The sequence below is a fragment of the Cajanus cajan genome, chromosome 4, assembly GCF_000230855.2.
Source record: "Cajanus cajan strain Asha chromosome 4, NIPB_CcT2T_4, whole genome shotgun sequence".
NCBI classification, from domain to species: domain Eukaryota; kingdom Viridiplantae; phylum Streptophyta; class Magnoliopsida; order Fabales; family Fabaceae; genus Cajanus; species Cajanus cajan.
The window spans coordinates 30,914,543-30,941,544 of record NC_138520.1 but is presented as its reverse complement, the minus strand read 5'-3'; the positions used below and the strand labels follow the sequence as shown (position 1 = coordinate 30,941,544).

At 39.6% G+C, this 27,002-nt stretch overlaps 2 protein-coding genes and 1 long non-coding RNA gene across 4 annotated transcripts; all 3 read left to right on the top strand.

Moving 5' to 3' along the window:
- Nucleotides 1-2,096: 2,096 nt before the first annotated feature.
- LOC145957053 (uncharacterized) lies at nt 2,097-4,873 on the top strand. 2 transcript variants are annotated; one of them, XR_014433480.1, is made up of 3 exons: nt 2,097-3,439; nt 3,513-4,180; nt 4,267-4,873. XR_014433480.1 is itself a non-coding variant. In XM_083073279.1 (3 exons), exons 1-3 carry the CDS (start codon nt 3,405-3,407, stop codon nt 3,854-3,856), a joined length of 312 nt encoding a protein of 103 aa, XP_082929405.1. In that variant the 5' UTR covers nt 2,097-3,404; the 3' UTR covers nt 3,857-4,858. The 2 variants fall into 2 exon arrangements, 1 of the variants encoding a protein (XP_082929405.1); XM_083073279.1 differs by having other exon boundaries at nt 3,513-3,680; nt 3,748-4,858.
- A 4,433-nt stretch (nt 4,874-9,306) lies between these two features.
- Nucleotides 9,307-20,415, top strand: LOC145957275 (uncharacterized). The gene is made up of 4 exons (XM_083073501.1): nt 9,307-9,735; nt 18,262-19,061; nt 19,194-19,290; nt 20,110-20,415. The coding sequence occupies exons 1-4, from the start codon at nt 9,307-9,309 to the stop codon at nt 20,413-20,415; spliced, it is 1,632 nt and encodes a 543-aa protein (XP_082929627.1).
- A 1,410-nt stretch (nt 20,416-21,825) lies between these two features.
- LOC145957052 (uncharacterized) lies at nt 21,826-22,926 on the top strand. The gene is made up of 3 exons (XR_014433479.1): nt 21,826-22,071; nt 22,170-22,265; nt 22,352-22,926. It is a non-coding gene; the product is annotated as an uncharacterized LOC145957052 (long non-coding RNA).
- The last annotated feature ends 4,076 nt before the right edge of the window (nt 22,927-27,002 follow it).

Below are 27,002 nucleotides of genomic sequence, written 5' to 3'. Positions count from 1 at the left end.
TACTCCCCAGAGACTTCGCAGCTTGCACTCTTGGGCCGAATCCCCAGTGAAAGCTATCAAAGCAGGATCAGTAAGATTCCCCAATGGAAGCAATGATCATCCAAACTCAATATCCGAGTCAAAGGACTCAGACTTCCTCAGTGGAAGATAGCTTTCCAACTCAAGCGACGAGTGAAGCTAAGCCTGCAGAGGCTTTCTAAATAATACTCTGGGAGGCATTCTTTCAGAAAAAATCCAAAAAGATCAATACCCATTCCCCAAGCGGAATTTGGTATTCAACCACATACCGAACGTCAAGATAATCAGCCTAACAGAAGAGGCCAGTCAAAACCAATACGACAGAATCCCTCAGCGGAAAATAGCCTACACAGAGGCAACAAAAATCAGAAAATCAAAAAGAGTCACCCGAGTAAGGATAACCGGGATACTCCACCAACGTCGAAAGGACGTCAGCCAATCATAAGGCATCGCTCACCTCAGGAAGAGCATCTTTGTGTCTGCATCCCCACGGAAACAGAATTTCCCAATGGGCACCAACTACACAATGAAAAGTTGGGACACAAGAACCTATGAGTAACTGCACATCCCCTAGACGGATCCCTGCGTTATCCAGCCCTCAGCGGCATCAAAAAAACAACCGTTGAAGCAGCATCGTGGACTGTGGAGACAAAATCATACGACAGAATCCCCCAGTGGATAACAGCCTACGCAGAGGCAATAAAACCAGAAAATCAAAAAGAGTCACCCGAATAAGGATAACCGGGATACTCCACCACCGTCGAAAGGACGTCAGCCAACCATAAGGCACCGCTCACATCAAAAAGAGCATCTTTGTGTCTGCACCCCCAAGGAATCAGAAATTCCCCAGTGGGCACCAACTACGCAATGGAAAGCTGGGACACAAGAACCTATGAGTAACTGCACATCCCCTAGACGGATCCCTGCGTTATCCAGCCCTCAGTGGCACAAAAATCAAAAACAATCGTCGAAGCAGCATCGTGGACTGTGGAGACAAAATCATCACAAATCCCTGGAGAGGGTAAACTCACACTGCCATCGTCGTCACAAACACGGAGGTATGCAGCTTCTGGCTCGGGCGTCGAGCGAAGCTAACCCTGGAGAGGGCAAACTCACACTGCCACCGTCGTCACAAACACGGAGGTATGCAGCTTCTGGCTCGGGCGTCGAGCGAAGCTAAGCTTGGAGAGGCGGTACTCACGCTACCCCGTCGTCACAAACACGGAGGTATGCAGCTTCTGGCTCGGGCGTCGAGCGAAGCTAAGCCTGGAGAGGCGGTACTCACGCTACCCCGTCGTCACAAACATGGAGGTATGCAGCTTCTGGCTCGGGCGTCGAGCGAAGCTAAGCCTGGAGAGGCAGTACTCACGCTACCCCGTCGTCACAAACACGGAGGTATGCATGAGCCTGGAGAGGCGACGACTAATACTCAACCTGGAGAGGCTACTCAACAATTTTCCACCGGAAGACACTACAAGTCAGAAGGATGGCCTACTCCCCGGACAATTGGGTCAACTCCTTTACTTGTCAACCGGTACACCAAAAAGCCGTTTGACTAAGTAAAGGGGGGGCAGCTGTAGACCTCTAAAATTGTCCGGGTCGGAAATAAGACTCGAAGACTCTCGAAGACCAAAGGAAAGTCAGCCGGAAGGACTCCTGGAAGACCCTGGAAGACCCTAGGATGATTATTCGTAGGTTTAGAAGTCTTAGAGTAGCTTAAAATAAAGATGTGGAAGGATTGAAGCCCAATACGGCCTCCTAGAAGTTCAGTACGGCCGTACTGAACAATTTGAACTACAATACGGCCGTACTGAACCCAATACGGCCATACTGAAGTTTTTGATCTTCAGTACGGCCGTACTCAAACCAATACGGCCGTACTGAAGTTTTTGAAACTTCAGTACGGCCGTACTGAATTCAATACGGCCGTACTGTAGTTCAAATCTTCAGTACGGGCCGTATTGATGTCAGAGGCCGTACTGCGCCTCACTCCTATATATAGGACGTCATTTGGACGTCATTCCACACTTTTCCACACTTCTTGGACTCTCTTCTTGAGTATTCTGGGGTTTTTGAGCAGTGTTCTGCCCTAGAATTCTCTCCGAGAGCCGATCCGACGAAGTTCTTGAGTTCTGAGCATTTAGCTTGAGAATTCGAATTAGTCGAAGGGAAATCTTTTTGATTTCCATAGTAAAGATTAATTTTTAGGGAAGGAGCGAGCGAGCGTGTAGTGGGAGGGAGCGCCAAAAAGCCTCCTAACATTTGAATATATAAAAGCACGCTTCAAAGGTTTCTTCTTCAAAATCCTTCCTTTTACTGCTTTCTGATTGTTGCATCGCATGTTTAATTTATTCATCATGTAGATATCTTATTCATAGCCGTTTATAATAAATAGGGGTAATTTAGTAATTTTACACTGTTATTTATGAAATAATCCGTCATAGGGAACCCGAAAGGGGCGTTGTGGGGTGCTAACACCTTCCCCGCACGTAACCGACTCCCTTACCCGACTCTGGTTGTAATGACCAAGGTTGATTTATGAAATCAATTGCCTTATCCCTTTTTCCAATGTTTTGAGTAAAACATTGGTGGCGACTCCAAGAACCCTTCTTTTTGCGAAAACCACTAATCCATGGAGGGTCCCGCTTGGGATTAACATGGATTGGTGAATCATTTAATAAAATTGTTAGTTCGACGAGGTCTCAGTTTGAGAATAAGTCGTTCTAACAATCCACCACTTTTCAAAACTTAAAAAGAGTCCAACCATCGTCGCGAATGCCAAGGTCCGTTTCGGCGGGTGGCGACACTCAGCAACAGGCTGCAGTTGCTCATGATGTTGTTCGAGTCAGCACTAAAGGGAGTTGTGCTGCTCCAAATTCCTCAGGGGAACATGCTCACACTGATGTACCAAACCAGTGCGAGTTATATGTTGAGGATGACCCCCCACGGTTAGTGGCTATTGGCCGAGTATTTGAGGGTGGCTCAACCATCCATGGTGTCCCTCTACAGCCAGACTGGACACGGGTTGTGGTTGACCAAGTTCAAGATGCTGCTGCTATAGTGCCTTTGCCCAATACAGAGGTTCAACTAGTGGGGCAGGCAACCGGCACATTCTTATAATTCTATTATTGTTTAACTAATTTTGATTATTTCTTTAGGATTTTATCGATCGTGGTAAGGAGGTCACGAGAGAACCTCATGTTCATGATGCTAATATCGCAGAAGCTGAGGATGATCCCATATCTAAGCTTCTAATCAAATTACCACGATTAAAGAAGCAACCAATTCAATTGCAGTGGGACATTAGAGTTTTTGGAGTTGATAGCTCTGATGTTCCACTATACATATCTCTGCCTGATGCATTAGAGATTGTTGGGGGAAACTCCATGTTAAATATATCTGTCATACAGTTGTGGGCCATGTAAGTCATATTTTCTTTTATGAGTCTAAATTTACAATAATTACATTTAACTTATAATAATTATTTGTGTTAGGTACATGGACAAATTGAGTGTGGAGCAAGCACAAGCAGAAGTATATGGATTTATTGAGCCTCAATCCATCCAAAAATCAGGAAACACTCAGGTCCAGATCCAACAATATATGCAAACATGGATGAGTGACTCAAGAAGACATATATACATGGCTCCATACATTGACGGGTTAGTTTTTTAATTGATTTTTTAATCATGGTAATTTTTTAACTGATTTGTTTGTCATACAATGTAGGTCTCATTGGCAGTTAATGGTAATCATTCCTAAGGAATATACCGTGGTGTGGTTTTGTTCACTTCATCGAAAACCAAGCCAGGAAATTGAAAGCCAATTACATGGGTAACTAAATTTTTTCATTATGTTTTAACACTGTAATTATATATATTGGCTAACATTTATTTTTATTTCAATTAATTAGAATCGTGTCTGGAGCTAATATATTAAGTGGAAGAGCCAGATCATCAAAGTCATTGCATTTCATATACCCTAAGGTTAGCAAATTAATTCATACAGTCAATAATATTTAAATTTATTGACTTTGGAATTAATAGTTATTTGTTTCTCATTTTAGTGTAATAAGCAACAAGACTCGTTTGAATGTGGCTATTACATCATGTATTGGATGAAAGCCATAGTTTCTGCGGGTATTATTGATTCTTGGGCGCAGGTAATTCATATCAAAATTTATTTAACTATATTTACCTTTAGAATAATTAACATTGCATATTAATGACACTTAAATTACCCTTTCAGGTCTTTCAAGATCCATCTCCATTGCCCGAAGATGAGATGCTCAAGATAAGAGAACAATGGGCAACTTTTTTTCTAAGTTTAGTTAGTTAGATATTATGTTTATAGTTTGATAGTTAGTTATTTAGATAGCATTGACAAACATGTTTTATAGCTTTTTTAGGATAATAGGATTTACATTGTCATAATTTATGTTTTTTAAGATTTATATATTATTTTCTTTTTGTCATTCAATTTTGAAATACAATTTGAATTTCTATTCTAGACTGCCTGGTTTAGATTTGGTATTCTGGATTATATTTATATGCAGGTGTTGGGTATATCAATTTACAAACGTTTTTTAAAAAAAAACTGCCACAATTTACGTCGGACATGGCGTTGTCCGACGTAAATTTACGTCGGGCCTTGCAATGACCGACGTAAATTTACGTCGGACAAGGCCACGTCCGACGTAAATTTGTGGCATGATTTTGCCCCTTTTTACGTCGGTCTGGAAAATTTCCCGACGTAAATTTACGTCGTCTTCCAGTGGCGATGTAAATTTACGACTCCCGTATTAACGTCGGACCCTTTTCCGACGTAAAAGGGTCAAAATACACGACGTAAAACACCCTTTGTGTACTAGTGTCATTGGGCTCATCTTATTTCAGGTATATTTCAAAATTATGGTCTTTCCATCTATAAAATAATTTTTTTTGCTTGATTTCAATTTTGATATACATCTTGCTGCAGTGAGATATACAATCAACTTTTATGCTAACAATCTGATTATATTTGTTTCTTTTAAGATAACCTGCTACCTGCATGGTCTATATTCAATTAACATGATATATATAATGTTTAAGCATTCGAAATAGTTAATGCTAAAAGAAAGAATAGTTTCATGAAGCCACTAGGAGTGGTATTTAAGTATTTTGCAAGAGGTCCCAAGTTTGAGCCTCTGTGCCATTATTCTTTTTATATAACCTTGGCTGATTTTATTTCCGTAGCACTTGACATCCTTTCACCTGCATTTAATTGCAGCATACTGTAATCCCCCTACAGCAATTGGTCAGCTTTGGTCTGAACCTTGTGAGCAGATCATTTGAATTTCAGGTTACTTGCTTTTTCTTCTCTTTTCATCCCTCTTTTCTTGTCAATGTATTTTGTTTACAAGTTACTTTGTCCAAATACATTTCCATTTTCTGTCCAAATACTTGTACAAGTTACTTGGTCAGCTTTGGTCTGAACCTTGTGTGCCATTATTCTTTTTACAAGTTACTTTGTCCAAATACTTGTACAAAATTCACTTTTGAAACTCTCCAAGAAACTCTTCAAGAACCACTACAAGAAAAATGTAAATTTCCGACGGATATGGATCCGTCGGAAATTTCCGACGGATTTATATTTCCGTCAGAAATTTCCGACGGAAATATAAATCCGTCGGAAATTTCCGATAGAAATTTTCCGACGGACAATTTCGTCAGAAATTTCCGACGGAAAAATAAATCCGTCGGAAATTTCTGCCGGAAAATTTCCGATGAAATTATTCCGTCGGAAATTTCCGACAGAATTTTCAAATTCTGTCGGAAATTTTCGACGGAATTTTCCGTCGAAAATCTTATTTTTAATTTATTTTTAATTTCTTATTTTTAATTTCTTATTTTTAATTTCTTATATATATTTGTAGTATTAAAAATTTTATATATCTTTTAAAGGTATAAATATATATTATAATTATTTATTACAAGTTTTTTATATCTACGATTAGTATTAAAGATGAAAATAAATTAGGTTATACTATATTTTATTATAATTTACTTGGTTTGAACCTAACTTTCTTTAAAAATATATATTTTAAGTGTGACTTATTTATCTATCATAGATAATTTTTAAATATTTGGGTAGAACTACAATTATATAGACTTTTATTTTATAATAATTTAACACTATTAAAAATATAAAAATCTATATGTTAAATTTATAAAAATAAAGTTTAATTTATTTATGATATAAATCTGTTTTTAATATCTAATATATATTTTTAGATGATAATTTATTTTAAAATATATCTTATAATAACAATTCTAAATAGAATATAAATCTTATGATTTTTCTTATTTTGATTTTTTTAATCAATGTATACAATTTTACAATTTTGATTTTTTCAATCAACGTATACAATAAATAAAAAACACAAAAGAAAAACATGCATGTTTACCTATTTCCGTCGGAAAAAGCAAAATCCGTCGGAAATTTACCTATTTCCGTCGGAAATTTCCATCGAAAATCAGCATTTTTCTTGTAGTGAACGTAGGGGTTTCCCTCCACACTCATGCTTAGGCATGGTAGACATGGTTTGCTGTCCGTGGCCTTGCCTTGGTCAGCCACCAAGCCAGAACAATCCCTCCAAGTCTTCCTTTGCAAAGATGGTGTCCTCCTCGGTGAATCCATGCATCACCTCACTACCTAAACCTTGCTGGAAAGGAGAGTCCCTTGCAATCAAGATACCCGAAGATGCTTACCATGAGGGGCTTCGAAGGTGCTCTAAACACTTGCATGGGCGTGTCCTTTTGGCTAAAGGCCAAAAACCACTCAAAACCGTGGATATCATAGCCAAACTCTCTAAGCTATGGAGTCATCTTGCTGGATGGTCTATCATCTCCCTCGGGAGGGGATTCTTTGAGCTTGAATTCAAGAATGACCATGACATTGGAATGGTTCTTGCAGCTGGTCCATGGAGCCTAGACCCGGGGCTGCTAAGGCTCTCCCTCTGGAAGCAAGACTTCAACCCAAGAACCTACAAGAACACCTTTGCTCAAGTGTGGTTACGGGTATTAGATCTTCCCCAAGAATATTGACATTCAAGAATACTTCTTGCTATTGCCTCCACTGTAGGAACGCCTATCTCTGTGGATAAGGCTACGTTGAACCGGACCTATGGTCATTTTGCAAGAATCTTGGTTGAAGTAGACCTCTCAAAAATGATCCCCACACAGCTGATGGTTGAAAGGGAAGGTTTTGCGTTTTACGTGTCCTTTGAATTTGATAGATTGCCATTGTTTTGCTCTAATTGTAATTGCATTGGCCATGAGGAAGCTGCATGCATGCATGCAGGAGGAGAAGCACGTCCAGGTGATGCCGGAATTGAAGCACGTAGCCAAGACAAATCAAAAAAGGAGCCACGTAAAGTTGCTGCAATGGCTGGAACGCAGGTAGCATTTGACATGGATGATACTGGTGCAGCCGGGAGTGAGTCTGCTGGTACTAAAAATGATGCAGCAGCTGCTGCTGAACATGATCATGATGATACACAAGCAGGTGCTGGCTGAGGCGGTGCTGCCACACTTATTAAAGCAGCTGACGCAGCTGCTGTGTTAAATTTTCCTGCAGTTGGGGCCTGGTCACGACTGATGCACTAACGCAGCAGATGTTGCTTTGAACAGCTGACCCCAACCTTAGATTTCAACCTATTCCATCAACTAAATAATAATTCACTCTACAATTAAGAATTTTATGAACGAGAAGTGAAGTTTTAATTTTATAGCATTCATCTTTCTTGCATTTAAATGTAAAAAGTAAGTGGTCATACATGATCACGTGGCATCTTTTTAAAATGACACGTTAATCAAACTGGCAGTGGTAACTTCCTCGGTTTGTTCATACAAAATTAATAGATGTACACTTTGTTATCATATATACTAGACTAGAAAAAGATAGAAAAATATAAATGTGATAAATAATTAATATGATTAAATAAGAAGATAAATAGAGAGAGAATAAAAAAATCACTGAATTAATATATAGCAAATGTTAATATATCAATACCCTTGTTTATACCACATACTGAACAATCACTGAATTAATGATTAACTGTTGTCAATATAATTATTCAATGTGTGGGAAGACGTACCGGACACAAGCCTCAATATTGGATTAAGAACTGCCGGTCCAAAGGGAGAAAGATAAAAAGAAAATAAAGAAAGAGATGAGTTACAATTCATTTTTCATTTAAGAAATTGGACAATAAATAAAAAAGCAAGGTTTTACAATTTTTGTGCAACCACATATATCATAATCAAGAAATTCGCACTGTTGTAAAGGAAACTAGAGAATTCCACATAACATCATCTAAAGAACTAATGCATTTCTGATAGTATAAAAGCAATATCTTGAAAGAGTGAAACACAAGAATATTTATAAGAATGAAATCCTTTTGGTTTGTTATACCCATATAAAATATTCTTAAATATTAATTAAGAAAATAAAGATCAAAATTTGCAGGCAGTTACATAAAAGAAACAGAAAAAGAAATTAAACTAGGGGAGTCATAATGAGTTTCAAAAGATGTGGTGTATGATATTTGAGTGTGATCAGTTGGATTAGATAATAGATCATAGGTAGCTGCGCTATAGATGAGGGACCAATTTAGGTTCTTAAAAAGCATCCACTCAACTCAATCTAACGGTTGGATTTTATATATCAATTCTTGTATGAATAAACAATTCAATAAATCCTTAAGAATATATGAAAAAATATTATAAATAAACATACTTGATTTATTATTTGAAGCTTTGAAATGCATGCACTTTTTTTCTCTATAATTTTTGTCTATTGTATATTTAGTTTATGCACACATTAAGTGAACCTTAGTTTCTCGTTTGAGATTCAATACAAATGATTAAATTTATTTAATCATTTATATTTAATCTTTAATTGTCTTATTGGACAGTTTGGGATGAGTAATTTTATTTATACTTGTTTGATACGTACAAGTTAAGTCTCATCTTAAATTTGATTAAATTTTGGTTTATTGCATTTTGTGTTGCTCTTTGAGTGCATATTTGATTGTGGTGTATATAATTTGATGTCACCACTTTCATTTCATGTACTTAGAGACCAATACGAAATGCTGTCAAAATTTTGTCAAGTTTAAGAAAATGGATTGTACTAGTACATATTGATCAAGTATAAAATAAAATCTTGAATGGGATAGGGTCACACCTTGTATAAAATAGTAAGATTGACACCTATGGTCTATCTTTTTGATAGAGAACATAACTTATGGATCGAAGTTGGTTATTGGATCGAAGTTGGATACGAGCACCATGCATAAGTGAGCAATATGAGGCTGGAGTTGAATATTTTATTGAATATGTAATACGGAATTGTAATGATGATATGAATGGAAATTTTTTCTGTCCTTGTGTTAATTGTTGTAATGGAAGTCGTTTAGAACTTGATGTTATAAGGGAACATCTTCTATGTGATGGGTTTCTTAAGAATTATACACGTTGGATATGGCATGGTGAAAATATTGACATTCCAAATGTGTCAGCTGAAACTCAAACTCAAAATTTTACACAAGAGGTAGATATGGATGATCGGCTTGAGGAGATGATTCGTGATGTTGGTCCAGAATCATTCAAGAGAGCACATATGTATGAAACTTTATGCAGAGATTCAGAGAAGACGTTATATCCAAATTGCACTGTAGACCCCTAAAATTGTCCGGGTCGGAAATAAAGCTTGAAGACTCTCGAAGACTGAAGGAAGATCAGCCAGAAGGACTCCTGGAAGGCCCTAGGAGGGTTCTCTGTAGGTCTAGAGGTCTTATAATAGCTCAAAATAAGGAAGTGGAGGGAATGAAGCCCAATACGGCCGTACTGAACTTAATACGGCCGTATTGAAGCTTCAATACGGCCGCAGTGAACTCAATACGGCGTATTGAAGTTTCTGAAACTTCAATACGGCCGTACTGAAATCAATACGGCCGTATTGAAGCTTCAATACAGCCGTATTGAACTCAATACGGCCGTATTGAAATTTCTGAATTTCAATACGGCCGTATTGAACTCAATACGGCCGTATTGAAGTTCAAAAATTTCAATACGGCCGTATTGCTCCTGTAGGCCGTATTGCGCCTATTCCCTATAAATATGACGTCAATTGGACGTCATTCCACACTTTTTTCACTCAGTTTTGACTCCTCCTTGAGTATTATGGGGTTTTTGAGCAGTGTTCTGCCCTAGAAATCTCTCTGGGAGTCGATCCGACGAAGTTCTGGAATTCCGAGCACTTAGCTTGGAGATTCGAACCTAGTCGAAGGGAAATCCTCCGGATTTCCGTAGTCAAAATTTTATAGGAGGGAGCGAGCGGGCTTGTAGAGCGAGGGAACGCCAAAAAGCTTCCCAGTTTTACGAAATATATAAAAGCACGCTTCAAAGGTTTTCTTCTTAAAATCCTTCCTTTTACTGCTTTCTGTTTGTATATTTAACTGTCATCATGTAGATAGTTAATTTATAATCGCTTATAATAAATAGGGGTAATTTAGTAATTTTACGCTGTTATTTTAGAAATAATCTGTCATAGGGAACCCGAAAGGGGCGCTGTGGGGTGCTAACACCTTCCCCACGCGTAACCGACTCCCTTACCCGACTCTGGTTGTAATGGCCGAAGTCGATTTTTGAATCGATTGCCTTATCCCTTTTTTCCAATGTTTTGAGTAAAACATTGGTGGCGACTCCACGAACCCTCCTTTTGCGAAAACCACTAATCCATGGAGGGTCCCGCTTGGGATTAATATGGATTGGTGAATCATTTAATAAAATTGCTCGTTTGACAAGGTCTCAGTTTGAGAATACGTCATTCTAGCAATCCATATTTTTAAACAAATAAACGAGTCCAACCATCCTTCGCGAATGCCGAAAGCCCGTTTCGGGCCGGTGGCGACAGATGGCGACTCCACTGGGGAAGCCTCGAGAGTCAGTCCCATTTAGTGACAGATCATTTTTAACAAATAATAGTTAAAATTACTTTATTACCCCTCACTTGTATGATAACATGTTTATCTATTTGGCTTTAATAACTGTTGTATGTTTAATTTTCCGCAATTGTTTGAAATAAAAATTGCACACAAACCCTTGCACACAACAGTTCCCTCTACACCCGGGGGCATGAGTGGTAATCCATAGGGAGTGGATGTTAGTACGGCCGGTTGATGGGTTTATAGGAGCCTATGAGACCGTTGTCGGAAAAACATCACTCAAGGTGATAACCATGAACTCGAGTCCGACAGTGCGTTGGAGCTTTCCATCGGCTTACGACAAGAGGAATTGGGTCCCTATAATGGGGGCACCTTGGGGTCCTCAGACCGGTGAGAACAGTTAGAACCACCTTGAATATGCACTTTTCTGCAGGAGACCCCTACCTCGTGATTCGCTCGTGACTGTTCGTGGATGAGTGAATTGTTTGTGCATTCGTTATGTGACATTGTATGAGCATACATTTGCATTCTTTAAACAAACAACATTCCTATTCTATTAAAATAAGAATAAATAGAAATAAGGATCTTCTAGTACATGGTGTTAACATCTACCTTCATTGCATTCATATAGGTAGTTTCCCTTTTCACCCAAAAATACAAAAAAAATAATAATAATAATAATAATAAATAAAAATACCCAAAAAAAAAAAAAAAAAAAAAAAGGGTTATTTATCCAAACCAAGCAATATCATGCATCATCTTAGGAACATCCTAAAAACATGATAATGCTTAGTTGAATAAACACTATGCATGCATATCCACCACCATCATCTCATATCATGCATATAGATCATGGAGGGATCTAGGAATCATTCATTTCATACATCCCTCCTAGTAATTCAGTAATAAACATAAATAAAAAGAAAGGATTAAATCGATGCGTATGTTCAAAAATGGATCGCACGCCATTCGTCATCAAGTGTAAGCCAACAACCGTGCCAATCGAGCGCACATCAACTCCGTTGTTGGTAATCAAGACGAATAAAGGGGAAGGTCCGACACCATTAAGGATCACAGTCCCAAGGCCTTTCCCTTACAAATCAAATAAGGCTGTGCCGTGGATATACGACATCCACTCTTCTGCCGACAGCGATATCTCCAACATCGCTGGACTTGGGGGCATGACTAGGAGTGGCAGGATCTACACTCCCGAAGATCTTCATGACAAAGCTCCCAAGAATAAAGGGAAAGAAAAAGAAGAAAAAACCGAGGAAAATAAGGAATCCGAGGAGGAGACAGACAAACTGTTAAAATATATCCGACAGAGCGAGTACTCCATCATGGATCAACTTCATAAGACGCCAGCAAAGATTACTCTGTTGTCGTTGATCCTATGCTCCGAACCGCATCGGCAAGCTCTGTTGAAAGTCTTGAACGAGGCATACGTGTCGCACACTATCTCCCAAGACGAGTTTGAGGGGATTGTTAGTCACATCAAGGCTAATGATCACCTCACCTTCATCGATGAAGAAATCCCCGCAGAGGGATCAAACCACAACAAGCCCTTGCACATCTCTATAAAGTGCAAGGAGTATCACATCGCTAAAAGTCTTGGTAGATAATGGATCTTCCTTAAACGTAATGCCAAAAAGAACGCTCAAGCAATTGGCAATCAAGGGAGTCCAAATGCGCCCAAGCAACATGATCGTTCGAGCTTTCGACGGCTCTAAAAGAGAAGTGGTGGGAGAAGTCAGTCTTCCAATCCAAATCGGACCCACTATCTTTAACGTCGAATTTCAAATAATGGACATTACTCCTGCATACAGCTGTCTCCTCGGCCGACCTTGGATTCATGATGCGAAAGCTGTACCCTCTACGCTCCACCAGAAAATCAAGTTCATCGTGGGTGACAAACTGGTGACCGTGCAAGCTGAAGATGACATACTCATCAGCAAGCCATCCACCATACCTTATGTGGATGCAGCAGAGGAAGCTTTGGAAACCGCCTTCCAAGCATTGGAAATTGCCAATGTTGAAACGTTTCCCCGAGAAATGAAGAAGGTAGCTCATATGCTCACAAAGAACGGATACTTGCCAGGACAAGGATTAGGCAAGGACTCCCAAGGAATCCCGGAGCTACCCATTATCAAGGACAATCCGGGAAAACAAGGGTTAGGATACAACCCTGTTAAAGATCAAAGAACGAAGAGGAATCAAGATCCTTCTCGACGTTCTTTAAGCCAGATCTTTAGGAAGGCCGGTTCACAAGCGTCAAGGCCGGTCGTCGTCGTCAAAATGTTTTTCTCCTTCCGATAGGGATGTATAGACTCAGTGACTATTAGAGATCACTCCTCGGGGACAGCCCGACCCCCGAGCCTCGATAGGGCACATGTTTCCATTATGATTATAATAAAATCATTCTTCATTAATTCTTTATTGCTTCTTTTCTCGCTTGCAATAAAATTCTAGACCACATTATTTTAACCCTGTTTGAATAAACATGAATGAGGTTAAAATCATCTTAATAAAAATAAACCCACATCATTTTTATGTGGAAGTGTGTGTGTCAACTTGGAGCACCTTTTCTTGGCCTCAATAAGTGCCGTCATGGATAAAAAGAAATCCATTCAGGACAAAAATCCTAAAAAACAAAAAAAGCTCGGCAGGAAACCCAAAAAGGGGGCTGCACAAAAATAAGAGCAAAAGACCCGCTAGGAATCCCACAAAAGGGTGACCTAGGCAAAAATTAGGGTTACAAAATAATGAACAAAAACAAAAGCCCGCTAAGACATCACAAATGGGTGTTTTAGGCAAAAGTTAGGGCCGTCAAAAAAAGAAAAAAAACAAAATAAATCCATGATGGTACCATCAATTGAATTCAACAAGGGGCTCAAGAAAAGCTATCCAAGTTGTCAAAACACAATCATTAATAACAAAGATGTGCTTAACCTCATAAGTGTTTAATCGAACAAGCCTAAACACATAAGCCTACCATGGCCAGCCATTCTTACAAAAAACCATTTTTCAAAAAATAAAATAATCCCCTCTAAAACACAAACTTTTGAAAAATATACCCTTTCCTTCTTTTCTCTCTTGTCCCAACGATTTTTGAATAATCTAGTGGAAACATGGAGATATAGTGGTCAATAGGAGGGTTGACACATCTTCTAAAGAAAGGGAAGGATCATTTGGTTGATGACACCAAATCTCAAATATAATACGCATCATTCCTCGGTAACAGAAATCGGCAGAGCACAGTCCGTCTGGAGGAATGGCAAAATCCAAACACAAAAACGCATCGGTTAATTCTTTTGAAAAAAGAATCAAATAGAATTAGGTGCATCATACTGCATACATGCATACAGATGATAGGTGTACTGGAAGATCACTTATTCTCTGTTTATTGAAAAAACAAAAAATATATAAACTTCAGAAAAAACAATACGCCTGTATCATGTTCAGTACGCCCGTACCAAAATTAGGGTTATGAACAAATTTTCAATTCAATACGGGCATACTGAAATGGATGCGGCCGTATTGGCCATAAAGAAATTTTCAAAGACCTCGTCATGAGGCAACTACATAAATTAGAAAAAATAGGAAGAATTGCTTGTGTATGACAGCAGCAAACAAAATGCAAAGATTCAGAAAATCAACAGCGTCATACAAAATAACTGAGCCTGGAGAGGCTTGCCGAAAGAATACTCTCAAAATAACTGAGCCTGGAGAGGCTTGCCGAAAGAATACTCTCAGAATAACTGAGCCTGGAGAGGCTTGCCGAAAGAATACTCTCAGAATAACTGAGCCTGGAGAGGCTTGCCGAAAGAATACTCTCAAAATAACTGAGCCTGGAGAGGCTTGCCGAAACAATACTCCCACAGAATAATTGAGCCTGGAGAGGCTTGTCGAAATAATACTCCCACAGAATAATTGAGCCTGGAGAGGCTTGTCGAAATAATACTCCTTCAGAATAATTGAGCCTGGAGAGGCTTGTCGAAATAATACTCCTTCAGAATAATTGAGCCTGGAGAGGCTTGCCGAAATAATACTCCTGCAAAATAACTGAGCCTGGAGAGGCTTGCCGAAATAATACTCTCTCATAATAACTGAATTTAATTTCTTTAGCACTTTTAATTTCTGTACAGCAAAAGCCAAATCAGAAGAAAAGGCAAAATACAGAAAAAGCCGAAAATGAAAAAAGGCAAGGATATAGAAAATCCAACAAACAGTTTGAACCGAATAACTAAGCCTGGAGAGGCTTACCAAAATTATACTCCACATCCTCCACAGTATGCAGAATAACTGAGCCTGGAGAGGCTCACAGAAATAATACTCCCCAGAGAAACCTCAACTCAAGCTCACAGGCCAAATTTCCCAGCGAGAGCTATCAAAGCAAGATCGTCAAAATCCCCAATGGAAGTACGATCTCCCAAGCAGAATATCCAAGTCAAAGGACTTAAACTTCCTTAGTGAAGATAGCTCTCCAGCTCAAGCGTTGAGTGAGGCTAAGCCTGCAGAGGCTTCCTAAATAATACTCTGGGATACATAAGATCCCTAAATCCCCAGTCGCCTACTCAGAGGCACCCCTTCAAGAAAAATCACAAAAAGATCAATAACCATTCCCCAAGAGGAATCCGGCACTCAGCCGAACACTGAACATCAAGATAATTCGCCTACTCAGAGGCACTCTTCCAAAAAAGGAAAAAAAAATATATCAATAAATATTCCCCAAACGGAATGTGGCATCCAGCCAAGCACCAAACATCAAGATCATTTGCCTAACAGAAGAGGCCAGTCAAGAAATGAATGACAAAATCCCCAGCGGATAAACAGCCTACACAGAGGCTACAAAAAATCAGAAAATTCAAAAGAGATACCCGAATAAGGACAACCGGGATACTCCACCCACGTCAAAAGGACGTCAGCCAAACATAAGGCATCGCTCAACTCAGAGAGAGAGCATCTGTGTCTACACCCCAAGGAGTCAAAAATTCCCCATGGGTACCAACAATGCAATGCAAGTTGGGGCACAAGAACCTATGAATGACTGCACATCCCCTAGACGGATCCCTGCGTTATCCAGCCCTCAGCGGCACAAAATCAGAAAAACCGTCGAAGCAGCATCGTGGACTGTGGAGACAAAAATCATATCAAATCATTGCCGAAGTGATCAGAAGACACGGAAGCAGGCCTGGAGAGGCAATACTCAACTGCTGAATGTTAAGAGGCAGGACCTGGAGAGGGTAAACTCAACTGCTGAATGTTAAGAGGCAGGACCTGGAGAGGGTAAACTCACACTGCTGAATGTTAAGAGGCAGGACCTGGAGAGGGTAAACTCAACTGCTGAATGTTAAGAGGCAGGACCTGGAGAGGGTAAACTCACACTGCTGAATGTTAAGAGGCAGGACCTGGAGAGGGTAAACTCACGCTGCTGAATGTTAAGAGGCAGGACCTGGAGAGGGTAAACTCAACTGCTGAATGTTAAGAGGCAGGACCTGGAGAGGGTAAACTCACACTGCTGAATGTTAAGAGGCAGGACCTGGAGAGGGTAAACTCACGCTGCTGAATGTTAAGAGGCAGGACCTGGAGAGGGTAAACTCACACTGCTGAATGTTAAGAGGCAGGACCTGGAGAGGGTAAACTCACACTGCTGAATGTTAAGAGGCAGGACCTGGAGAGGGTAAACTCACACTGCTGAATGTTAAGAGGCAGGACCTGGAGAGGGTAAACTCACACTGCTGAATGTTAAGAGGCAGGACCTGAAGAGGGTAAACTTAGCTACCGAGGTTGTCAGGAGCGCCGAGGTATGCAACAACCTGGAGAGGTTACTCAACAATTTTCCACCGGAAGACGCTACAAGTCAGAAGGTCGGCGCATCACCCGGACAATTGGGTCAACTCCTTTACTTGTCAGCCGGTACACAAAAAGACCGTTTGACTAAGTAAAGGGGGGGGGCAGCTGTAGACCCCTAAAATTGTCCGGGTCGGAAATAAAGCTTGAAGACTCTCGAAGACTGAAGGAAGATCAGCCAGAAGGACTCCTGGAAGGCCCTAGGAGGGTTCTCTGTAGGTCTAGAGGTCTTAGAATAGCTCAAAATAAGGAAGTGGAGGGAATGAAGCCCAATACGGCCGTACTGAACTTAATACGGCCGTATTGAAGCTTCAATACGGCCGCAGTGAACTCAATACGGCGTATTGAAGTTTCTGAAACTTCAATACGGCCGTACTGAAATCAATACGGCCGTATTGAAGCTTCAATACAGCCGTATTGAACTCAATACGGCCGTATTGAAATTTCTGAATTTCAATACGGCCGTATTGAACTCAATACGGCCGTATTGAAGTTCAAAAATTTCAATACGGCCGTATTGCTCCTGTAGGCCGTATTGCGCCTATTCCCTATAAATATGACGTCAATTGGACGTCATTCCACACTTTTTTCACTCAGTTTTGACTCCCTCCTTGAGTATTCTGGGGTTTTTGAGTAGTGTTCTGCCCTAGAAATCTCTCTGGGAGTCGATCCGACGAAGTTCTGGAATTCCGAGCACTTAGCTTGGAGATTCGAACCTAGTCGAAGGGAAATCCTCCGGATTTCCGTAGTCAAAATTTTATAGGAGGGAGCGAGCGGGCTTGTAGAGCGAGGGAACGCCAAAAAGCTTCCCAGTTTTACGAAATATATAAAAGCACGCTTCAAAGGTTTTCTTCTTAAAATCCTTCCTTTTACTGCTTTCTGTTTGTATATTTAATTGTCATCATGTAGATAGTTAATTTATAATCGCTTATAATAAATAGGGGTAATTTAGTAATTTTACGCTATTATTTTAGAAATAATCTGTCATAGGGAACCCGAAAGGGGCGCTGTGGGGTGCTAACACCTTCCCCACGCGTAACCGACTCCCTTACCCGACTCTGGTTGTAATGGCCGAAGTCGATTTTTGAATCGATTGCCTTATCCCTTTTTTCCAATGTTTTGAGTAAAACATTGGTGGCGACTCCACGAACCCTCCTTTTGCGAAAACCACTAATCCATGGAGGGTCCCGCTTGGGATTAATATGGATTGGTGAATCATTTAATAAAATTGCTCGTTTGACAAGGTCTCAGTTTGAGAATACGTCATTCTAGCAATCCATATTTTTAAACAAATAAACGAGTCCAACCATCCTTCGCGAATGCCGAAAGCCCGTTTCGGGCCGGTGGCGACATGCACAAAATTCACAAGATTGTCAACGGTATTGAGATTGTTTAATTTGAAGGCGAGACATGTGTGGAGTGATAAAAGTTTCACAGAATTGTTAGAGTTGCTGAAAGAGATGCTTCCAGAAGGTAACACATTGCCTAGTCGTAACTACGAGGCAAAAAAAGTGTTGTGTCTCATGGGTTTAGAGTATAAGAAGATACATGCATGCCCAAATGATTGTATGCTATATCATGATGAGTTTGAAGGCTTGCATGAATGTCCAAGGTGTGGGTTGTCACGATATAAAAAGAAGCAAGGTGATTTTGATTATGATATTAGTAGTAAGGGTCCTCCGGCGAAGGTTTTATGGTATTTGCCAATTGTTCCAAGATTGAAGTGTTTGTTTGCTAATGAAGATGATGCAAAGTTGATGAGATGGCATGAAGATGAGAGGAAATATGATGGACAACTTAGGCATCTAGCAGATTGTTTGCAATGGAAAAAAATTAATTCTATGTTTCCAAATTTTGGTAAGGAGCCAAGAAATGTTAGGCTTGGACTAGCTACAGATGGAATGAATCCGTTTGGTAATTTAAGCACAAAGCATAGTTCATGGCCTGTTTTGTTGATAATTTACAACTTACCTCCATGGTTATGCATGAAACACAAATATGTGATGTTATCTATGATGATTTCTGGTCCAAGGCAACCAGGAAATGACATTGATGTTTATTTAAGTCTGTTGGTCGAAGACTTAAAGATGTTGTGGGAGGAGGGAATTGATGTGTTTGATGGGTATTCAAGTGAATCATTCAAGTTGCATGCCATGTTGTTCTGCACAATCAATGACTTCCCAGCATATGGGAACTTGTGCGGGTATAGTGTTAAGGGGCATAAAGCTTGCCTTATTTGTGAAGAGGGAACTTGTTATCATCAATTGCATAATTGGAAGAAGACAATTTACCTTGGCCATCGAAGGTTTCTTAAACCTAACCATCCATATTGAAGGTTAAAGAAAGATTTTAATGGATATCAAGAATATGACATTGCTCCTACTGCATTAACTGGTGACGAAGTTTATGAACGAGTGAAAAATTTAAATGTGGTACTTGGTAAGACTAAAAAATAATCAAAAGATACAAACATATGGAAGAAGAAGTCGATATTATTTGATCTTCCATATTAGAAGGCTCTTGATGTTAGACATTGCATTGATGTCATGCATGTTGAAAAAAATGTATGTGATAGTGTAAACGGCACGCTTCTCAATATTCAGGGCAAGACAAAAGATGGGCTCAACTCCCGTCTAGATTTGCAACTCATGGGGATACGACAACAATTATATCCATAATCTAAGGGTAAGAGGACATATTTGCCCCCAGCATGTCACACTTTGTCAAAAAAGGAGAAAACAAGTTTTTGTGAGTGTTTACATGGTGTCAAAGTGCGGCACGGTTACTCTTCCAATATAAAAAGTCTAGTATCAATGAAAGATTTGAAATTAGTTGGATTGAAGTCTCACGATTGTCATGTACTGATGCAACAATTTCTTCCTATCGCTATACGCGATGTTTTACCTAAAAATGTGAGACAAGTCATAACTAGGCTTTGCTTATTTTTCAATGGAATATGCAACTTGGGACATTCCTAGGACAGAGGACATGAGAAGGAAAACCCTCTCTATTGTGGCTGAGAGGTGGAGGGCATATAAGACCAGCCTCACGAACAATTACATTTTTGGAAAAAAGAAAGGTGAATTTCCTGGTTATAAGAACCCCACCATAGATCAAGAGACATAGAACGCATTTGTAGAGTTTAGAATGACTAAAAAGTTTTTGGTAAGCTAGGATTACATGCATTATTATTTGTATTGTTCAGAATATTATGTTTTTACCTTTAATCTCATTATATGGTACTTTTGTAGGAGAAAAGAAAGAAGGCGCAACAGATTCAAGCAAACAATGACACCATTGTTGTGATGTCTCGTGGGGGTTATCCATGGCTTAAGAAAAAGTTGATGAAAGAGAAGGCTATGAAGCGTCAAGCTAGCCAAGATGAGACTACAGTTAGTGGTCCTCCTTCTCCACCCACACGCCATGAATTATGGAAGCATGGTCGCATAAAAAAAACGGGCGAGTTTACAATTGAGGCAGCAAAAGAGATTGCTAACAAGATAGTAAGTATAATTTTTTTTGTACATATGATGCTAATTAACATATGGATCAAATAGATGTTTATTAAATTGTTTTTGTGTCTTGTATTGTAGGATATATTAGAACAACAGTGCACAGAGGGATCTTTTGTTTCCCATGGACGCTAGGATATACTCACAGTTGCAATTGGAAAGCCTGAGCACCCAGGTCGGGTTCAGGCTGCTGGTGGAGGTCATAGTTTACAAACCTACTTTGGATCACGCTCATCTTCACAGACATCTGGCACGGTGGACCAATTAATGGAACTAAAGGTCTCTCAAGTTATAGCAACTTATGAGCAAAAATTTAGTCACATGCAGGAGGAGATTCATAAGCGGCTACAAGAGAACATGCAAAGGCAACTACAAGAGCATATGCAATCACTTAGCCAACAATTTCAACAAAGTACTCCAATAGTAGAACCATTTATTGCACGTGTGAGTACAAGGGGATGATGTGCTTCTATTGATCCCCCTGTTACTGCCACTGGCCCGGGTACATCTAATAAATGTGAGTTGTTTGTGGATGGATCACTCGATCCTATGGGTATAGGGCAAATTCACATATTAGGGTCCACTGTACACCATCAAGTCATGGGAGATGATATGGTTAGGGTTTCAGTGTTGGATGTTAGACAACCAGAGGCTAGAGTTCCTGTGCCCACAGAGGAGGTTCAGACAATGGGACAAGCCTTGAACACCTTCCTTCAGTGGCCTTATAAGTTAGTAAAGGTGATATCTACGAAGGTATGTTATTTAAATAATATTTAATTTTAATTTGGTGTAATTTTATTATAATATTGTATAATATTAGCTTTGTACTTTGTGGAGTAGGATATTGTTACCTCACCAAAGGGTAAAGGGACGGTCATTGTTACCCCTTCTAGAAATCTTCCTCCAATAAAAAGGCTATGGAGATTAGTTGCAGATATGGAAGATGACGAGCAACCCAAACAACTCCCTTGGCCTCCTGAAGTGTTTAACATGTCTATTAAAGTACCTCTATATATAAGTTAGAGTGATATATCAGAGATTACAAATGGTCATTGTATGCTTAACATATCAATTTTGTAGTTATGGTTGTTGTAAGTATTTAAATTATTTTTAATTATATTTTGTTGATTTTTTCTAACATTGTTTCTAACATTGTTTCTAATATTGTTTCTAACATTGTTTCTAACGTTGTAGATTTATCCATAAATTGAGCGTGGATAAGGGAAATGATCACATATATGGATTTTTGGAGCCTGAGTCAATCCAAAAAAGTGGGAACAAAGTTGAAGAAATACAAGCTTACATTCAAAATTGGATGTTCGACTCAAATAAAAAAGTTTACTTGGCCCCTTATTTTTCTGAGTAAGTTTAGTTTTATATAATTAAATATAATTTTTTATAAAAACTATTTTTTTTATTACTCATAATTTCTTAATGCAGTGCTCATTGGCAACTTTTAGTTATTTATCCTATAGATAACATAGCAGTATGCATTTGCTTGTTGCATAAACCTCCTCCTATGGATTTTAGACAATTATTAGATAGGTAAATTGTTTAAAAATATCTAATTTATTTTATTGACTATCATTACATTTGAATTTACACTAATCATAATGTCATTTTATCATTAGGGCCATGGAAGGATATCATATACTTAAGGGTTCAAAGATGAAGAAAAAAATGAGTTGGGTCTCTCCTAAAGTAAGATTTTAATTCTAGCAATGATATTTTTTTTAAGTAATTTAGTAATTTTTTTTAATTACTATTCTATTGAAATTTATTATATATTCTTTATGTAGTCTCATAAACAAAAAGGAAATTATGAGGGCGGATACTATGTAATGAAGACAATGCATACTATTGTCGATTCACAAATAGTATCTGGGTGGACTGAAGTAAGTTTTACAATTTTGAAAGTTTTTAAGTTCTCATTCTATATATTTTATGAATTATTACTAATTATTTTAATTTTTCTTAACAGATATTTATAGATCGATCACTATTGCCGCTAGAAGACATAAACATCATTAGGGAGCAATGGGCCACATTTTTTATTGACCATTACTTTAACTAGTTTGGGCTTATGTTTTATAGTATTTCTTTAACTAGTTAGAACTTACATTTCATTGAGCAATGTAGTCCATTTATATATTAGATGTATTTAAAACTATTCAATTATATATATATGATTAACATTTATCATCTTGTCATTTGTATGCGATTTGGGCTTCATTCAGAAAATATTTTGAACTGTCTGGTTTTTCTGCAGGTTTTTTGTTCTAAGGTGCTCCCAAAACAAGTCAAACATACAAAAAAAAATCACTACTTTTAAGATCGGTTATGCCATAACCGATTTTAAAAGTCAAGACTTTTAAGATCGGTTAAAATCTTAACCGATCTTAAAAGTCAAGACTTTTAAGATCGGTTATAAATCAACCGATCTTAAAAGTCTACTTTTAAAATCGGTTGATAACCGATCTTAAAAGTCTACCTTTTCAAAATTGGCTCTTTTAAGATCGGTTCCATAACCGATTTTAAAAGTCCAAAATAACCGATTTTAAAAGCCTTTTTTCCACTAGTAATTAATTCTTTATAATATTTTGTGATGGCTTAATGAGACAACATCTTGAGTGAATTTTAAAACTTTTAGTGTGCAACAGTAAAATGTGCACACAAAATTCACTCTCATGCTTAAAACATAAAATAATATATAGGCATACAAGTGCACTAAGAGATACTTCAAATTTGGCCATAAATTTCAAGGCAAAGATATGCAAAGAATGTAATCACACATGATATTTTAGGAATGTAGAACATGCTAGAACTAATTAGCATGCATTAGTGACTTCTCTAAAGCACATATAAGTCACGACCAATTCATCAAACATATGGCATGCATGTCATATTTTTCTCATTTCAATGGTTAAGCATAAAAACTTGGAATTTTTTTTAAGGTAGTTCAAAGAGACAAGCTCATGACAAAACCGGATGGATTAAAAAAATGAAAACATTAATTTATAACATGCAACCCAAAATTTCCAACAACTCAACAATTTAAAGAAAAAGGCAAGAACCTAAATAAGAAAGCCTAAAATGCCAAGATGATTAACAAAGAACATATGGTATGAATCAACACATGAGAAGAAATTTATGGACCATCAAAATATGGCAATGATGATGATTCATTTAGGCACACTTAGGAGACATGTAAGGAAGACATGACATGACCGAATATTTTTAGAGATAAAGAGATTGTTACCCTTGAAGTACCAAGGTTCTAGATACCACTTGATGGCATCCTAACTTGCATTAACTTGAGATGATGAGCAAGGGAGAGGACGCCTACTCCAAGGATCAAGTCCTCCAAGGGTGATACGTGATTTAGAGAAGGAATAAGGTGGGATGGACGAAAATAGAGAGTGTGGGTGAAGTGTTTGATGAAAGGTTTGAGAGGGCACTCTAGGGTTTGGCTCACTTCAAGGTAAATGAAGGCCACTTCTAGGGTTTTTCTCTCAAGGTGGAGATAGGATGGGTGGTGGTCGGATTTAGCCAAGGGTGACTAAGGATGATATAAATGCAAAAATGCTCTCTTTATATTCAATTTCCAAAGTATTTACAAGGTGTGGTGCCTAGGGTATTTATAGGAGTGGGAGGCATCTAGGATTGCATTTAGGGTGCCAAATGCACACCAAATGAAACCCAAATTAACCCTAGATGCAACTTGGTGGCCAAGGATAGAATCTTTGGGTTTAGTTAGGCTACATCTAGGTGCATGATAAGACCATGCAACCTTTGCCCTCCACTTGGGCCTAAGCCTTTCTAAGTCCAAAAATAGGTCCAAACACCACCAAAAATGTGTCTAGCTCCCTAATTAAATACCTTAGCCCAAAATTAAAAACCTATGATCTAAAACACCCCATAATACAAGGGTAAAATGGGAAATACAAAAGAAATAAATCCTATGACTAAGATACCCCAAAATAAAAGGGTAAAATAGGAAATTAAAGACAACGGCATGTCGCCACCGGCCCGAAATGGGCTTTCGGCATTCGCGAAGGATGGTTGGACTCTTTTATTTGTTTAAAAATATGGATTGCTAGAATGACTTATTCTCAAACTGAGACCTTGTCAAACGAGCAATTTTATTAAAAGGCTCACCAATCCATGTTAATCCCAAGCGGGACCCTCCATGGATTAGCGGTTTTCATAAAAAGGAAGGGTTCATGGAGTCGCCACCAATGTTTTACTCAAAACATTGGAAAAAGAAGTTTAAGGCAATCGATTCAAAAATCGACTTCGGCCATGACAACCAGAGTCGGGTAAGGGAGTCGGTTACGCGTGGGGAAGGTGTTAGCACCCCACAGCGCCCCTTTCGGGTTCCCTATGACAGATTATTTCTAAAAATAATAGTGCGAAATTACTAAATTACCCCTATTTATTCTAAACAATTATAACTTAACTATCTACATGATGACAGTTAAATATACACACAGAAAGCAGTAAAAGGAAGGACTTAAGAAGAAACCTTTGAAGCGTGCTTTTATATTCAAGTAAAACTGGGAAGCTTTTTGGCGTTCCCTCGCTCTACAAGCCCGCTCGCTCCCTCCTAGAAAATTTTAACTATGGAAATCCGGAGGATTTCCCTTCGACTCAGTTCGAGACTCAAGCAAAAAGCTCAGAACTCGAGAACTTTGTCGGATCAACTCTCCGAGTGATTTCTAGGCAGAGCACTGCTCAAAAAAACCCAGAATACTCAAGAAGAGGGTTAAAACTCAGTGTAAAAGTGTGGAATGACGTCCAAATGACGTCTTATTTATAGGGAACAGGCGCAATACGGGCCCTGGAGTCAATACGGCCCGTATTGAGTTTTTGAACTACAATACGGCCGTATTGAGTTCAGTGCGGCTGTATTGAAGTTCAGAAACTTCAATACGGCCGTATTGAGTTCAGTGCGGCTGTATTGAAGTTCAGAAACTTCAATACGGCCGTATTGAGTTCAGTGCGGCTGTATTGAAGTTCAGAAACTTCAATACGGCCGTATTGAGTTCAGTGCGGCCGTATTGTAGTTCAAAATGTTCAATACGGCCGTACTGAACTTTTGGGAGGCCGTATTGGGCTTTATTCCCTCCACTTCCTTATTTTGAGCTATTATAAGACCTCTAGACCTACAGAGAATCCTCCTAGGGCCTTCCATGAGTCCTTCTGGCTGACTTTCCTTCAGTCTTCAAGAGTCTTCAAGCTTTATTTCCGACCCGGACAATTTTAGGGGTCTACAGCTGCCCCCCCTTTACTTAGTCAAACGGCCTTTTGGTGTACCGTTTGATAAGTAAAGGAGTTGACCCAATTGTCCGGGGAATAAGCCATCCTTCCGACTTGTAGTGTCTTCAGGTGGGAAAATTGTTGAGTAGCCTCTCCAGGTTGAGTTTGCCCTCTCCAGGGTGAGTATTAGTCGTCGCCTCTCCAGGCTCATTGCATACCTCGGTGCTCTAGACATCTGGGTAGCTGAGTAACGCCTCTCCAGGCTTGTGCATACCTCGGTGCTCTGGACATCTGGGTAGCTGAGTATTGCCTCTCCAGGCTTGTGCATACCTCGGTGCTCTGGACATCTGGGTAGCTGAGTATTGCCTCTCCAGGCTTGTGCATACCTCGGTGCTCTCGACAACTGGGTAGCTGAGTACCGCCTCTCCAGGCTTGTGCATACCTCGGTGCTCTCGACAACTGGGTAGCTGAGTACCGCCTCTCCAGGCTTGTGCATACCTCGGTGCTCTCGACAACTGGGTAGCTAAGTACCGCCTCTCCAGGCTTGTGCATACCTCGGTGCTCTCGACAACTGGGTAGCTGAGTACCGCCTCTCAGGCTTGTGCATACCTCGGTGCTCTCGACAACTGGGTAGCTGAGTACCGCCTCTCCAGGCTTGTGCATACCTCGGTGCTCTCGACAACCGGGTAGCTGAGTAGCGCCTCTCCAGGCTTGTGCATACCTCGGTGCTCTCGACAACTGGGTAGCTGAGTACCGCCTCTCCAGGCTTGTGCATACCTCGGTGCTCTCGACAACTGGGTAGCTGAGTATTGCCTCTTAGGCTTGTGCATACCTCGGTGCTCTCGACAACTGGGTAGCTGAGTACCGCCTCTCCAGGCTTGTGCATACCTCGGTGCTCTCGACAACTGGGTAGCTGAGTACCGCCTCTCCAGGCTTGTGCATACCTCGGTGCTCTCGACAACTGGGTAGCTGAGTACCGCCTCTCCAGGCTTGTGCATACCTCGGTGCTCTCGACAACTGGGTAGCTGAGTATTGCCTCTTAGGCTTTGAGATGATTTTGTCTCCACAGTCCACAATGCTGCTTCGACGGTTTGTTTTTTTTGATTTTGTGCCGCTGAGGGCTGGATAACGCAGGGATCCGTCTAGGGGATGTGCAGTCATTCATAGGTTTTTGTGCCCCAACTTGCATTGCTTAGTTGGTACCCATGGGGAATTTCTGACTCCTTGGGGTGTAGACACAGATGCTCTCTCTCTGAGTTGAGCGATGCCTTATGTTTGGCTGACGTCCTTTTGACGTAAGTGGAGTATCCCGGTTATCCTTATTCGGGTGACTCTTTTTGATTTTCTGGTTTTGTTGCCTCTGTGTAGGCTGT